Source organism: Ornithorhynchus anatinus, chromosome 7, assembly GCF_004115215.2.
Source record: "Ornithorhynchus anatinus isolate Pmale09 chromosome 7, mOrnAna1.pri.v4, whole genome shotgun sequence".
Classification (NCBI taxonomy): domain Eukaryota; kingdom Metazoa; phylum Chordata; class Mammalia; order Monotremata; family Ornithorhynchidae; genus Ornithorhynchus; species Ornithorhynchus anatinus.
In genome coordinates, this window is record NC_041734.1 from 41028874 (window position 1) to 41045261 (window position 16388).

The 16388-nt window shown below is 47.7% G+C and overlaps 1 protein-coding gene across 1 annotated transcript in view; it reads right to left on the bottom strand.

The window, feature by feature from the left end:
- FAM207A (family with sequence similarity 207 member A) overlaps positions 1 to 16388 on the bottom strand; it is a 146179-nt gene that overhangs the window by 20553 nt on the left and 109238 nt on the right. Inside the window, exon 4 of the mRNA XM_029069610.2 lies at positions 13130 to 13283. Coding sequence (XP_028925443.1) covers positions 13130 to 13283 — 154 coding nt within the window. The remainder of the gene's footprint in view (positions 1 to 13129; positions 13284 to 16388) is intronic.

Consider the following 16388-nt stretch of genomic DNA (forward strand, 5'->3'; position numbering starts at 1 on the left):
GGCCCACGTCCTCCCGCTGTCCCGGAACGCCCTCTCTCCTCACCTCCGCCAAACTCTCTTCCCCTCTTCAAAGCCCTCCTGAGAGCTCACCTCCTTCAGGAGGCCTTCCCACACTGAGCCCTCCCTTCCCTCTGCCCTTCCTCCCCTCCCCATTCGCCCTCCTCCCTCCCTCCGCTCTACCTCCTTCCCCTCCCCACAGCACTTGTGGCTATTTGTATATATATTACTCTGTTTTATTAATGATGTATAGATAGCTATGATTTTATTTACCTTGATGGCATTGTTGCCTGACTACTTGTTTCGTTTGGTTGTCTGCCTCCTCCTTTTAGACTGTGAGCCCATGTTGGGCAGGGATTATCTCTATCTGCTGCTGAAGTGTACATTCCAAGGGCTTAACACAGTGCTCTGCACCCAATAAGTGCTCAATAAATACGCCTGAATAAATGAGTGAATGTCAACGCTCCCTACAGTGATAACAGTCGGGGGCTGGCGGTGGCCTCCACAGTGGAGGGGGGAGGGTGGTGCAGGGGTGGAAGGGTGGTCCGGCAGAGGCCCGGGAAAGGTGGGAGCAGGGTGACCCCCGGGTGCTGGGGCTGGTCTGGAGGAAAGTTGGGGGTCCGAGGGTACGTGAGAGCTGCTGGGTAGTGATAATTACTCTCCCCCGGCCCCCCCCCTTCAAAACCTTTTTGAAGGCACACCTCCTCCAAGAGGCCTTCCCTGACTAAACCCTCCTTTTCTTTTCTCCCACTCCCTCCTGCTTCAACCTGACTTGCTCCCTGCATTCATCCCCTTCCCAGCCTCACAGCACTTATGTCCATAACTGTAATTTATTTATCTGTACTAATGCCTGTCACCCCCTCTAGACTGTAAGCTCACCGTGGGTAGGGAATGTGTGTATTTATTGTTATACTGTACTCTTTCAAGCACTTAGTACCGTTCTCTGCACACAGTAAGCGCTCCATCAATACAACTGTCTGATCCAGAAAATGCAACGGATGTAAACAAAATGATTCTTTATGGTCTAGCTTTCAAATTTTCTTGAAACTCCCAGTTGGTCCTTAAAACCTTCCATAGGAGAGCAAACTGGATGGAAATGATCCATCTACACAGTTTCACTTCAGCTCCTAACGGCGTTGGAAGAAGTCGTCTCAACTTCTTGTGTGACGCTGTCAGGCTGCCGTTGGCTTTCTCTTGGTATGAATGATATCCTTGTTTTATTACCCTCTGTTGCCTTCATTCATTATAAATCAGAATGAAAACCTTCTCTGTAATGTTCTCTTGCCCAGCAGGAGATCAAATTCCTGGAGAATCTCATCTTTTATTAATACCATGACAAATCACTGAGGCATTAACATTCATTTATGTAATGATTCTAATCTTAGGAAAACCTTTCCAGAGACCTGGAATCGAAAACGAGTACGCCGGCGTTCATCTTGCCACTTGCTTAACTGCCTCGAGTCCAAAGCGGCATAACTTTAAAAATACAGGTCTCTTCTCCCTCTCCAAATGATTTTTCTATTTACTTAGGACAGAGCAGAGGATCGAACGATCCGGATCAAGCACGTTTCCACATTAGAAGACTCCACTTTCTGGTTTCCACTTCCCGTAAAGGGGGAGGTGATGAGGCCTAGCGAAAAGCGCACAGGCCAGAAAGCCAGAGGACCTGGGTTCTAATCCCACCTCTGCCACGTCTGCTGTGTGACGGTGGGCAAGTCTCTTCACTTTTCTGTGCTTCGCTTTCCTCAACTGCAAAATAGGGATTCAATATTTATTCTCCCTCCTCCTTAGACTGTGAGCCCTAAGTGAGATGGTGACTGTATTTGGCTCGATTAACTTATATCTACCCCAGTGCTTAGAACAGTGCTTCATACATAGTTAGCACTTAACATTTACCATAAAAAACTCAACAAATATCGAAAACCCCCCACGAGATTCTTGGAAATATGGGCTCATCCAGAGTGCCTACAAACGGAACCGGGGATGGGCTGGGCAGACGCACACAAACTATCTTTCCTCAAAGAGGTGCTTGAAACCTTTTTCAGAGGGGAAAATTATAGCGCAAGAATGATTAGCCCAAAGTCACATACCGGCACAAATGAATGCTGAGTCCGGGACTCACGTCTTTCTCGGCCTCTGGTTCAGCTGTCTACCTGCTACTCCACACCGGCTCTCCTTAGCCGGAGTCTAAACCCATGAGTTTGATCTAGTATCTCTCTCAAATCCTGCTGTAGACCGTAAACTCAATTTGTCTACTGACTCGACTGCACTGTACTCTCCCAAGCACTTAGTACAGTGACCTGCCCGCATTAAGTGCTCAATAATCGATTGATTGATGGGGTTATATACTAAGCATCCCTAGTCTTTCTCCACATAAGGATGAACAAATGAAAAGCAGCATGGCCTAGTGGAAAGTGCAGAGCCTGGGAGTCAGAGGACATGGGTCCTAATCCCGACTCTACCATTTACTGGCTGTGGGGCAAGTTGTTTCACTTCTCTGGGCTTCAGTTTCCTCAAGGGTAAAATGGGGATTCAATACCTTAGACTGGGAGCCCTAAGTGGGACAAGGACCGTGTCCAACCTAACCTGTATCCACCTTAGCGCTTAAAACGGTGCTTGAAACACTGTATGAGCTTAACAAAGAAGAAACACTGGATTCAGTAGTCACTTAGTCTACCCGGTGTCACCAAACATCTCTTCTCTCCTATTAAAGAGACCCAGATTATAGTATAAGAGGTGAAACTGTCAATGACCAAAATGACCGTAAACCTTTTAGGATCAGCGGACTGTATCTGGAGGCTTTCCATATCCCTACAACTGCAAGAAAGCCAACTGTCCCTTAAGTCATTTAATACTGGACTACTGGGGCTTGAGATTTTTTTCCCCCATTCAAAAGGTTCCTTTCAGGGCAGGAAATGGTAGCATTTGCCTTTCACGGTGATAACGACATGCGCATAGCAAGGAAATGACAGCATTCCCTTACAGTCTGGTCTAATGTTCAGAAACCCAAGGCCTTTAAAAATATCTCTACGGTAGAGAAATGTGTAAAAGGACAGCTAGTTTGGGGTGACACAATAGTCCTTGAGCAACCATGCTGGAGACCACTCCTTGGTAAAAAAAAAATCAAAATAATAATGATAGTATTTGTTAAGGGCTTACTATGTGCCAAGCACTGCTCTAAACACTAGTGTAGATACAAGGTTATCAGGTTGGACGCAGTCCCTGTTCCACCTGGGGCTCACAGTCTTAAACCCCATTTTACATAAGAGGTAACTGAGGCCCAGAGAAGTTAAGTGACTTACCCCAGGTCACACAGCAGACAAGTGGCAGAGCCGGGCCTAGAAGCCAGGTCCTTCTGGCTCCCAGGCCGGTCTTGTATCCACTAGGCCATGCTGCTTCTCAACGTGTTTATTCAAAGTGAACACAGGCCAGGCCGCCCAAAGGCAGCCTTGGTGATATTATAAACTGCCAGTAACACTGCTTTTATTCCGGTGAAAACGGCTAGGCTTCAAGGCTCTCCATCCCCTTGCCCCTTCCTACCTCTCCTCCCTTCTCCCTTTCCACCGTCCACCCCGCTCGCTCCGCTCCTCCGCCTCCCACCTCCTCACCGTCCCCCGTTCTCGCCCATCCCGCCGTCGACCCCCGGGCCACGTCCTCCCGCGGTCCCGGAACGACCTCCCTCCTCCCCTCCTCCGAACTCATTCTCTTCCCCTCTTCAAAACCCTACTTAAAGCTCACCTCCTCCAAGAGGCCTTCCCAGACTGAGCTCCCCCTTTTCCCTCCGCTCCATCTACCCCCCCCTTCACCTCTCCGCAGCTAAGCCCTCTTCTCCCCCCTTTCCCTCTGCTCCTCCCCCTCTCCCGTCCCCTCCCCTCGGCACCGTACTCGTCCGCTCGACTGTATATATCTTCATCACCCTATTTATTTTGTTAACGAGATGTACATCACCCCGATTCTATTTATTTGCTACTGTTTTAATGAGATGTTCTTCCCCTCGATTCTATGCATCGCCATTGTTCTCGTCCGTCCGTCTCCCCCGATTAGACCGTGAGCCCGTCGGAGGGCAGGGACTGACTCTATCTGTTACCGATTTGTACACTCCGAGCGCTTAGTACTGTGCTCTGCACATAGTAAGCACTCAATAAATACTATTGAATGATCGAATGAACACCATCGGTGAAGACTGGAATACCATGTCTTGAGTTTTTTCCACCCTGTTAAGGCTGTCCCTTTCAGAAGCAGCATGGTCTAAAGGAAAGAGCACGGGCCTAGGAGGCAGAGGATCTGGGTTCTAGTCCCGGCTCTGCCTGTTGCCTGCTATGTGACCTTAGGCAAGGCACGTAACTTCTCTGCGCCTCAGTTTCCTCAACTGTAAAATGATGATCCAATGTGTTCTCCCTCCCATTTAAAACAGCGAGTACCAAGCGGAACAGCCTCTTCCGTTCTTCGTTCAGGGCTTCGTTCAGTGCTTGACATGGAGTAAGCACTTAAAAACTATTATTACTAATAATAGCTTAGGTCAGATGTAATGTGTGAGTTAATCAGTACACCGATTGCCAGTGTACGTATTTAAAGTTGGTAGTACTGACAGTTCCTTTTTGTGTGTGGTTCACAGGATGGGTGTGAATCTGACAGTTGATTATTCTACTCTGTGTGTCCATGTACAGAGAATCCTGATTTATGTTAATGCCTCTGCTTTGTATTCATTCATTCATTCAATAGTATTTATTGAGCACTTACTATGTGCAGAGGACCATACTAAGCGCTTGGAATGTACAAATCGGCAACGGATAGAGACAGTCGCTGCCCACTGACGGGCTCACGGTCTAATCGGGGGAGACGGACAGACAAAAACAGTAGCAATAAATAGAATCGAGGCGATGGACATCTCATTAAAGCGACAGCAATAAACAGAATCAAGGTGATGTACATCTCATTAACAAAATAAATAGGGTAATGAAAATGTATACAGTCGAGCGGTCGAGCACAGTGCTGAGGGGAGGGGAAGGGAGAGGGGGAGGAGCAGAGGGAAAGGGGGGGAAAAGGGGGCTTAGCTGAGGGGAGGGGAAGGGGGGTAGAGAGGGAGCAGAGGGAGAAGGGGAAGTTCAGTCTGGGAAGGCCTCTCGGAGGAGGTCTCATGCTGTCTGTTAATCTGTCTCTTGTGTCTACTGATCTGATCTTCCTCCTGGCCAAAGGTTCACTTTGAGGAAACACCTTGAGAAGCAGTGTGGTCTAGTGGATAGAACACCAGTCTGGGAGCCAGAAGGACCTGGCTTTCATTCCCGGCTCTGCCACTTGTCTGCTATGGGACCTTGGGTAAGTCACTTAACTTCTCTGGGCCTTAGACTTTCCTGACTGTCATCATCCTTGATGGCATCCGTTGGGCACTTACTGTATGCACGGCACTGTAATAATAATAATAATAATAATAATGTTGGTATTTGTTAAGCGCTTACTATGTGCAGAGCACTGTTCTAAGCACTGGGGTAGACACAGGGGAATCAGGTTGTCCCACGTGGGGCTCACAGTCTTATCACTGTATTAAACGGTTGGGAGAGACTGCCCAGACGATCTGATCTGTCTTATGCTGAAGCTACCCACATCGTGCTGCCCTCGCACGGCATTTAAAGACATAAAGGAAGGCAGTCTCAAAGTGTCTGCGTGCTTGCCCCGGCTATATCGTTCTCTCCCAAGCACTCAGTTCACCGCTCTGCACACAGGAAGTGCTCAATAAATACAACTGATTGATTGAGGGGTGAAATAAAAACAAGGAGAGCAACGAAACAGCAAGGCAAGCCAGAGTATCTAGTAGGAAAAGAGGGTTAATGGTGTGGAAAGAAGCAGCAAAATAGAGAGATCAGGGCAGGGAAGGGACTATTAGATTATGGCAGAAGCAAGTAATTTGAATCACACACGAGCACGGTTTCAGAATGTAGGGATTATGGGGGTGTTGGAGAAAGAGCTGCCAGAGAGAAAGTGGAGGCAGTCGGTGCTTAAACAATGAAAGATGGAAAGGAGATGGGGCAGTATTTGGAGGGTGTGATAGGGGCCACCAAGGAGGAAGAGAATGAGAAATATATTATACCTATAACTTGGTAATCGGGGCAAAAACTCTTTCCTTAATGACTGCATCTTCCAGGGAAAGACTTAACTGGCGTCAAGAGGCCAGGGTTCAAGTCTTAGCTTTGCCACTGGTGCATTACGTGACGTGGGCCAAGTCCCTTACTAGCTGCAAGGGAAAGGGGGAGATAAAACATGCTCCTCACGCACCCCAAACCAAGATATTATGCGGGAAGTTCCTTTAGCTCCTTGGAAGATGTTACTTAAATTTATACACTTTTTTTAATACATACAGAATCTACCTACCTATGCAATGATGAAAACGGGTTATTAAGCCACCGGGGATACTGTCCTACCTATGCAATGATGAAAACATGCGTTATTAAGTCACTGGGGATACTGTGATGAAACTGCTTCTATTTCATAGGAAACTGAGGCACAGAGGAGGGTCTTCCAGGGCTGTACGTGATTCAAATGCACTGTTTCTACTTCTCAGCCCAATGCTAGGCCTGTGCCGGGTAACCGATGACTGAACAGGACCTTACTAGCGGGAAAGAAAATATGCATTTCCAAAGACGGGCAACCTTGAGAAAATACGATTTCATTCCCTTTTCCTTTTCTGCTTATTCTTGGCTTCCTTATGGCCTTCTTGGTTGCCACTAGCTTTCTGATCCCAACTTTCTGAAAGGGTGTGGATGTGGATGTGTAATTGGCCCATTCCCCAAATCCTTCTACTTAATCTTCTGCCTGAAGGCCCGAGGAGGACTAGTTTGTACTCGCTCACGTAAGTGCTTTTCCCTGGCTACCACGTGTAGAATGACGCTTGAATAGACGATTTTTTTACTCCGGCACGTCACACTCCCGCCCAGGCCAGGGAGAGTTAGAGACTTAAGCGTATAAGCACTTATGTACGTACCTGTAATTTTATTTATTTGTACTGATGCCCGTCTCCCCGACTCTAGGCGGTAAACTCGTTGTGGGCAGGGAATGTCACTGTATACTGTGGTATTCTACTTTCCCAAGTGCTCAGTACGGTGCTCTGCACACAAGAAGCACTCAATAAATGGGACTAATGAATGAATGAATATATAATAGAAGTGGTCACCACCATCTGGGCTACTGGTCAACACTCGGATATGCTCAGAGATGGCTTCCAGGTGGCAACCGGTCGGGAGGGCTGGCTACACGAGGTGCTGGAGCATCAGCAGAGGCAAAAAGGGAGGGGAAAGGAGGAAGGAGGCATTGAAGAAGAGGGCCAGAGCCTGGAGTTACGAGGTGGGTGAAATGTGGCAAACCCAGCTTCTTGGTGAAGTCCAGGTGCTAAAGAAGGTCAGGAAAAAAGCAGTAGGAATAAATACAAATAAATAAATGGTGGTATTTCTTAAGCGCCTACTTGTTCTAAGCGCTGGGGGATACAAGGTGATCAGGTTGTCCCACGTGGGGCTCACAGTTTTAATCCCCCTTTGACAGATGAGGGAACTGAGGCACGGAGAAGTGAAGTGACTTGCCCACAGCCACCCAGCTGACAAGTGGCAGAGCCGGGATTCGAACCCATGACCTCCGACTCCCAAGCCCGGGCTCTTTCCACTGAGCCACGCTGAATCGTGAACAGAAACCGAGGAAGAGAAAGGCGGGAGAGGGCAGTGTAATTCCTCCTCGTCGTAGTAGGCGAGGAGAGTGAGCAAGCGGAAAGCAAAGATGACAGGCAGTGTCGCCTAATGGTTACAGCACAGATCTGGGAGTTAAAAGGACCTGGATTCCAGTCTCAGCTCAGCGACTTGTCTGCTGTGTGACCCTGAGCAAGTCACTTCACTTCTCTGGGCCTCGGTTTCCTCATCTGGGGATTAAGATTGTGAGCCCCACGTGGGACAGGGGCTCTGTCCAACCTGATTAGCCAGTGTCAATCAATCCATCAGCAGTATCTACTGAGCTCTGCTGTGTGCAGAGCACTGTACTAAGTGCTTGGGAGAGTACCGCACGACAATATACAGACATTTTCCCTCCTCACAATGATCTTTACAGGCCAGAGGGGAGCTTACAGACTAGAGGGGACATAGTAAGCGCTTAGCAAATACCATTTTGAAAAAAAAAAAAAGAGAGAGAAAAACCTTTCTGTGCCACCAAGAGATGAAGGGATCTTGCTGATGAAGGTCATGACTGTCCAAACAATAAAAAGGATTTTGGAATGGAGAAAGGCAGCATTAAATATTATTCCTAGGGGTTGGAACTAGAACAAGTCTTACGTCCCCTTAATCAAACCCGAGCGATTTGGGTATAGAAGCCCAAGCAGCGTGGCTCAGTGGAAAGAGCCCGGGCTTGGGAGTCGGAGGTCATGGGTTCAAATCCCGGCTCCGCCGCTTGTCAGCTGTGGGACTGTGGGCAAGTCACTTCACTTCTCTGTGCCTCAGTTCCCTCATCTGGAAAATGGGGATTAACTGTGAGCCTCATGTGGGACAACCTGATTACCCTGTGTCTACCCCAGAACCTAGAACAGTGCTCTGCACATAGTAAGCGCTTAACAAATACCAACATTATTATTATTATTACAAATATTATTTGGTATTTGGTATTTATTAAGAGCTTACAACGTGCCAGGCACGGTACTAAGTGGAAGTGGATACAAGGAAATCAGGTTGGACACAGTCCCTGTCCCACGTGGGGCTCACAGTCTCAATCCCCATTTTACAGAGGAGGGAACTGAGGCCCAGAGAAGTGAAGCGACTTGCCCAAGTCACTCAGCAGACAAGTGGCGGAGCCGTGATCAGAACCCAGGCTGTCCTGACTCCCAGGCCCGGGCTCTCTCCAGGGTTACGATCAAGGTCCGCAAGTGAGGGTCTGGAGTACATGGCAGTCATGCTCTCATTTCTGATTTCTGAGACCCAATCGTAACACAGCTTGCTTGCTGCAAATAGATGTCTCGGACTTCTGCTTGGCCCTCGCGAACCTTCCCTTTTAATCCCAGCTCTGGCCGTGTGAATGGCCGTGCATTTCAACACCCGCGACCCAGTACGGATCTGTGTCAGTCCAAGGTAGCTTATTTTTTTTTTTTTTTTACCTCTGCATCTGTTACCTGTCACCCACCTCCCCATCCTGACCAAATCGATTAATTTGCTGATAAATGCCGAAATGGTGGAATCCCTTACGCTGACTTCCTGAACACCTGAAAATCTCAAAAAGGCAGATGTGAAAGGAGAAGCAATGTGGCCTAGTAGATAGAGCCTGGGAGTCAAAAGGCCTTGGGTTCTAATCCTCGCTCCGCCACCTGTCCGCTGTACGACCTCGGGTAAGCCACTTCACTTCCTCTGGGCCTCAGTTTCCTCATCCGCAAAATGGGAATTCAACGTCTGTTCTCCCTTCTACTTCGACTCATGTGGAACCCGATTATTTTGCATCTACTCCAGTGCTTAATATAGTGCTTGGCACACAGCGACACTGTGTAAGCGCAACACTTACCGTTACTATTATTACTGATATTATCATTACGTGAAGAAGCTTCACAAAGTTGTCCGTGAACCAAACTAAACCTGAACGGGGAATATTTCAAGAGTGGCGGAGGATTTCTAACGGACTAGTCCTAATCCTCCTCCGGGGATAGAGAAATGCTCTTGGCCGGTCCCTCACTCAAGGGCTGAGTTCACGCGTACTAGAAAATGTTCACAGCTGCAATCTCAACACTGGAGCTGCTAAACCTCTCAATTAATTCACTCAAAACCCTGGTGAAAGGATGGGAACACTTTTACCTCCGGGCATAACTCCATCTCCACCACCTCCTCCCTCTCTGGGTCCTTTCAGTACCATTAACCTGTAAAATGCCATCCACCCTAAACTACTCAGTGCCACAAACAGCCGGGAAACCTAACAAGAGAAGGAAAGACGTTTTTCCAATCGATCCTGCCTTACTCTCTTCACGTTCTAGGTCTGCTACACCCGGATCCACGCTCTGAGATTGGTTCCAGGAAAATAAGAGTGTGGAGCCAAAGAACATCGGAGGGATAGCTTCCCTTGGGAATTCAGGAAAGAGCCTGGGAATTCGGTGGGAAGAGCCTGGGCTTCGGAGTCAGGGGTCATGGGTTCGACTCCCGGCTCTGCCACTTGTCAGCTGCGTGACTGTGGGCGAGTCACTTCACTTCTCTGGGCCTCAGTTACCTCCTCTGGAAAATGGGGATTAACTGTGAGCCTCACGTGGGCCAACCCGATGACCCTGTATCTCCCCCAGCGCTTAGAACGGTGCTCTGCACATAGTAAGCGCTTAACAAATACCAACATTATTATTTTCAACATCCCAAAAGAGATGTACAGAATATAAATACATTTTTAAGTGATGTACAAATAGTTAACGCAGTGCGCATGATCCAAGAGTAATGTCAATATATACCGATAATAAATAGGAATATAAGCCATTTTCCCCTATAGCTCTGCAAACATCGATTCGATGCTCATCTGGTTCCTGACACTTTAGCACATCAAACCGAACGGTCGGACTTTAGTTCTTACCCTGCTCGTGACTTGTAGCCCCTGACTCCGCTCACCTGGTTGCTGCCTTTCAGGCTCTATATATTTCTTCCTTCCTACTACGGCTATGGCGCCGTGGGTAGAACACGGGCCTGGGAGTCAGAAGATCATGAGTTCCAATGCCGGCTTCACCACTTGCCTGCTGTGTGACCTTGGGCAAGTCGCTTTACTTTTCTGTGTCTCAGTTTCCTCATCTGTAAAATGGGGATCGTGACTGGGAGCCCCATGTGGGACGGTGACGGTATTGTATTTACCTCAGAGCTTAGAAGAGTGCTTGGCACACAGTAAGCGCTTAAAAAATACCACCATTAATATTACTATCGACCGTATTAATTGAGTGCTTACTGTTTGCAGAGCACGTGGAAGAGTACACTCTAACAGGGTTGGTGGACCCCTTCCCGGCCCACGAGGACCTTGCGGTCTAGTTTACGTCATTTGAAAATCCCCGCCAAAGTCCAACCACGCTCTACCACGGTTCGGAGGCTGTGGGGAGGTGAAACAGAGAGAAGTAGGGGAATGGTAATTGTTAAGCGCTTACTATGTGCCAGGCGCTGTACTGGGCACCAGGCTAGATATAAGTTAATCAGATCGGACCCAGTCCCTGTCCCACATGGGGCTCGCGATCTTACGCCCCTTTTTACAGATGAGGTAACCGAGGAACAAGGAAGCTACGCGACTTGCCCGAGGTTAGGCAGCAGACCAGTGACAGAGCCAGGATTAGAACCCCGATCCTTCTGACTCCTAAAGCCCGTGTCCTAGCCACTAGGCCATGCTGCTTCTCTCAAGGGCTTTGCCAATTGTGGTGATGGTTTCTTACCGAAGCATCACCTAGGATGCTTTGTCTGCTGGACACGTTCAACAGGAAAATCGAAAATATCTGGTTTAAGGGGCAGATGAAGACCACAGAAGTCACCCCGGCGGCTCCCCGGCCACGCTGGCGCTAAAGCCTCACAGTCGGCATCGTATGCTGCGGTCACTTTGGTCGGAAATGGGTTTTGTACTTAAATTCTTAGATGTGCGTCGCAACATACTGTGCCCCTGCCCGTCTACTGGCTCATGGCACTCCGGGCCTCAGAGAGAACACGCTCAGAAGGAACGAGAGCGTTCTGTGAAAAACGCTGTCGCCAAGATCCATTTCTTCAAGCAGGTTCTAGATCGCCAAGCCTCAAAGTGAGGCTCATTTATTGTTCTCCACGGGATGGATGGGAGGCCATCATTTGAGGCCTGCTTTGAGGTCCTTCTGGGTAGATAAATGAAGGGTGACCAACTGCATCTTAAAGACGGGAATCCTGAGTGTTGCCCCTGCGGTGAATTCGCAGAATGTCTAATACACAGAAAGGACGTACGTTACGCACAGTGCCCGTCTGGCAAAAACCAGAGCACCAGGTTAAGGGCCGGAATGCTGTCAGGATTCTGAGTGCCAACGTACAACACTCCTGTGAGAAGACACCAAGACTGCTAAGTGAGATTGCTACCAGAAGGTAGGATGCTATTGCTTTGATGGTGTCTTGATGATGCCCGAGGCAACTCCGTAGACTCTGCATCCACTGAAGGATATAATAACACTAATAATGATATTGGTATTTATTAAGCTCTTACTATGTGCCAAGCACCATACTAAGCGCTGGGGTGGATACAGGCGAATCGGGTTGGACACGGTCCCCGTCCCATGTGGGGGTAGGAGGTCAGAAGTTTCGTTTCACCTTTTTCTGAAGGATTGGAAACATTCTCAGGAACAAAAGAAGTAGTCCCTATCTTGCAGAATACTAATAACCAATCATTTATCTTTTCTTTTAGCAACTTTCTTACTGGAGGACAAAAAAACCCAAAACATTTAGACACATTATCTTCTTAGAATGAAAGGCCGGTGATCTATTTGCCTTTGGATCGTGACCTTTGGGCGTCTGCTCCCACCTCAACCCCACAGCACCCATGTACCTGTTTATAAACTATGTATTATAAATTATTTATTTATACCAATGCCCATTTCCCTCTCCAGACCGTAAACTCACTGTGGGCAGGGAATGTGTCTACTAACTGTTGTACTGTACTCTTCCAAGTGCTTAATACAGTGCTCTGCACACAATAAGCACTGAATACATATCACCGATTTATCGTGTATCCACCACAGTCTTGGTATACAGTAAGGGCTTAAATCAAATCATAATTAATTATCCAATTTTTTTCTACATCCCCATGAATGTCCAAGCACAGAAACAGTGGAAAGGGAGGTAATAATGGTAGTAATAATATTTACTAAGCACCGACTATAACTCCATTGTACTCTCCGAAGTGTTTAGTACAGTGCCCTGCACAGAGTTAGCGCTCAACCAATACCACTGATTACCCGTGTGCAGAACACCGCTCTAAGCACCGAAAGAGAATGCACAGATGGGGAAAGAAGTACCTGCTTGGAGTCAGTCACAGAAGAGGATAAGTGGGCAAGATGAGAAGAGACTCCACGTCTTCCAACTCCAAATCCAATATCTATTATATCACCCAGATTCTGCCAATAATTATTTGATACAGAACATTACATAACCCAGTAGTACTCACTCACCCTCTACTTTGTTTCCTGGATTTACTGGTGGTTATTAGTTCCGAGAGTTCTGGCAGGGCATCCATTAATGGATGCATATCTCCTACCACGGGTGTGGCTTTCCGCTTCATCGCAGCTTTATGCTGCTGTTGAGCCAACTTCACAGCTTCTATTTCTAAATCGGAGAAAAATAGAGAGAGAGAAAGAAAGGGGGAGGAGAGAGAGGACGAACACTGAATTAAACTATTGGAGCAAGCAATCTGAAGGGATTATGCCGAAGGAAGAAAAAACCAAGTATCTGATATTTGCAGATGATTTTAATGAATTCCCTCGATGTTGATTCAAGCCCAGATGAAATACAGAAGGCAACACACATATTTTAATTCAGATGTACTGCTCATCTAAGAGGTCAATCACCTTTTCCTCTTTTGCAAATACAGTGTCAAAACATCCTTTATAAAAAAGAAAACAAACAAACAAAAAATCATTTCTTAGTCCCTTCATTTTTCCTCACAGCCATTTACAGTAACACCTTGCCACGTTTGAGTGGCAAAACTCTTCTTGGTGATTTTTTTTTCTCCTTAATCAAAATGCACAATTTTTAATTATAAGTTTTGATCTTGAGCTCAGAGCTTTAGGCAATGAGGATTTTTTTTTTTTTTTTGCTATAATAAGGAATTTATTATTGGCTCTGAAAAGAAAAACCAGCACACGGTTACAGGTGAGATGGAAAAAAACTGGGTCTTTGAGGTTTTTTTTAATGGTACTTGTCAAGTGCTTACTATGTGCCAGGCACTATTCTAAGCACTGGGATAGATACAGGATAATCAGGTTGGACACAGTCCCTGTCCCACGTGAGGCTCACAGCCTTGATCCCCATTTTACAGATGAAGGAACTGAGGCACAGAGAAGTGAATGACTGGCCAAAGGTCACACAGCAGACGTGTGGCGGAGCCAGGACTAGAACCCGGGTCCTTCTGACTCCCAGGCCCGTACTCTATCCACTAAGCCACACTGCTTCTCTTTACTTCAACGAGTGAATCATTTAAGAGTGTTCCCCTTTGAACGTCCCGAGCCCATCCCTTCCCCATCTTCACTGCTGAGCAGTACGGTCACCTTTGAGGACTCCATCTGAATCTGCAGCGAGCGACATGAGTAGAGTAGGATCCTGAACCTAAGATCACACCGTGAGCTTACTCTAAACAACGGGCCCACGGTCAGAAACCCTGCCCTAGTCGTTACTCTTGTTCTCAGTACGTGACCTGGATTAAATTTAATCTCTGTCGGGGTCACTGCATCTAGCACGGACCGAAGAGATGTATACCCGGTGCGTTGCCGGTCTTCCGTCTCAGGTAGAGAGAAGGGGAGAGTCCATTTGTGATATCGCCTGGACACCCTCCCATAGACCATGTATTGTTATTCTCTCGCTTCCTACTTTCCTCATTTGGAATGGGCTCCAAGTGAGATTTTCGCACAGATGATCCTTAATTATCCAAAATGTATTTATATTAGGAGCTGCCGCTTCCTCTAGTCCGTAAGGTCCCCGTGGGCAGGGAACCTGTCCACCAACTCTGCTGTACTTTCCGAAACATTCAGGACAGGGCTCGGCACACAAGAGCTGGTGGAAGGTGGAAGAGCTCACCTCCTCCAAGATGCCTTCCCAGACTGAGCTTCCCTTTTTCCCTCTGCTCCCTTCCCCCCTTCACTTCCCCTCAGCTAAGCCCTCTTTCCCCCTGCTCCTCCCCCTCTCCCTTCCCCTCAGCACTGTGCTCCTCTGTATGTATCACTTATTACCCTATTTCTTTTGTTAATGAGGTGTACATCCCCTTGATTCTATTTATCGTGATAAATTGTTGTCTTGCTTTTGTTTCGTTCTCCTTTGCTCTGCCATCTGTCTCCCCCATTAGACGGTGAGCCCGTCACTGGGCAAGGATTGTCTCTATCTGCTGCCGAATTGTATATTCCAAGCGCTTAGTAGGTGCTCTGCACATAGTAAGCGCTCAATAAATACTATTGAATGAATGAATGAACAATGAGCGCTCAATAAAGCCACTGAGTGATTGAGTTGCACCACGGGTCTTTGGGTTAGCTCCAGCTAGCTCTTCCTCCCCGAGCGCGGCTACCAGTGTTTTAATACGCATAGAGCGCTGTGGGCTAAAAAGTGAACCCGACAAACTCTTCTTCGTGGGCGGCTCCGTCACCCAATAATAACATTCGGAGTTTACAGAACTGCCCCATGATGTTTTCCTCCTCCCATGGCATTCAGCAAACTATCTGGCCTAATTCACTTCCTGGCAGTCGGAGGCAGAACTTTCCACTTCTTACATGAATGACTCCTTCCAGGCAACATTCACTCTCCTTCCATTTGGTGGCCGTTCATCCGTACGCACGCATTCCGCTCTCCAATTCTGCTGCGTGACTTCCAGATTTAGCCCAGTCACCAGCCAAGAGCGGGTGTTAGCCATCAGTACCGATTCCCTCTTTCCAGCTGAGTCTCTCGAAGCCCAGCGAGGCCGTAAGCAACTTGGGTGAGCCTGCGCGCCCTGTCCGACTCCTCTACGCAAATTTATACAACACGGGGATTTGCAAGTTCTGATTGCTGGCATTTTTTTGCAAATGGAGCTCATCTTCTCCAGGAGATCTGCCTATGTTGAACGGATTCCAATTTCATTAAGAGCACTAAGGACAGAGGAATTCCACTCAAACACTTTCTGGGGGTCGATGAACACGAAGCAAACTGGAATCCAATATTCTCAGTCTGCCTTTGATGACCACAATTACTTCCCTTCAATCTACCAATCTATTTGCAGGGCATAAGTGAATTTCTGGTCGGCAAGGCCTAAGAAGCATCCCCATTTTACAGATGAGGTAACTGAGGCACAGAGATTACAGCCCCGTGTTCTCCTCATTTGTGGTACGTATTCACCTGACAGTGAAACTGCAGTGCCAAAACCAACTAATTCCCTCCGGATCAGCTAAGCTGGGCATGAGCGTGTGGAAGTGGCACGGCTCAGAGGAAAGAGCACGGGCTGGGGAGTCAGAGGTCATGGGTTCAAATCCCGGCTCCGCCGCTTGTCAGCTGTGTGACTTTGGGCAACTCGCTTAACTTCTCTGTGCCTCAGTTTCCTCCACTGTAAAATGGGGATTAAGACTGGGAACCCTACGTGGGACAACCCCATCACCTTGTATCCTCCCCAGCGCTTAGAACAGTGCTTTGCACATAGTAAGCGCTTAACAAATGCCATCATTATTATTATTGTTATTTTCCCCTGAACTAGGG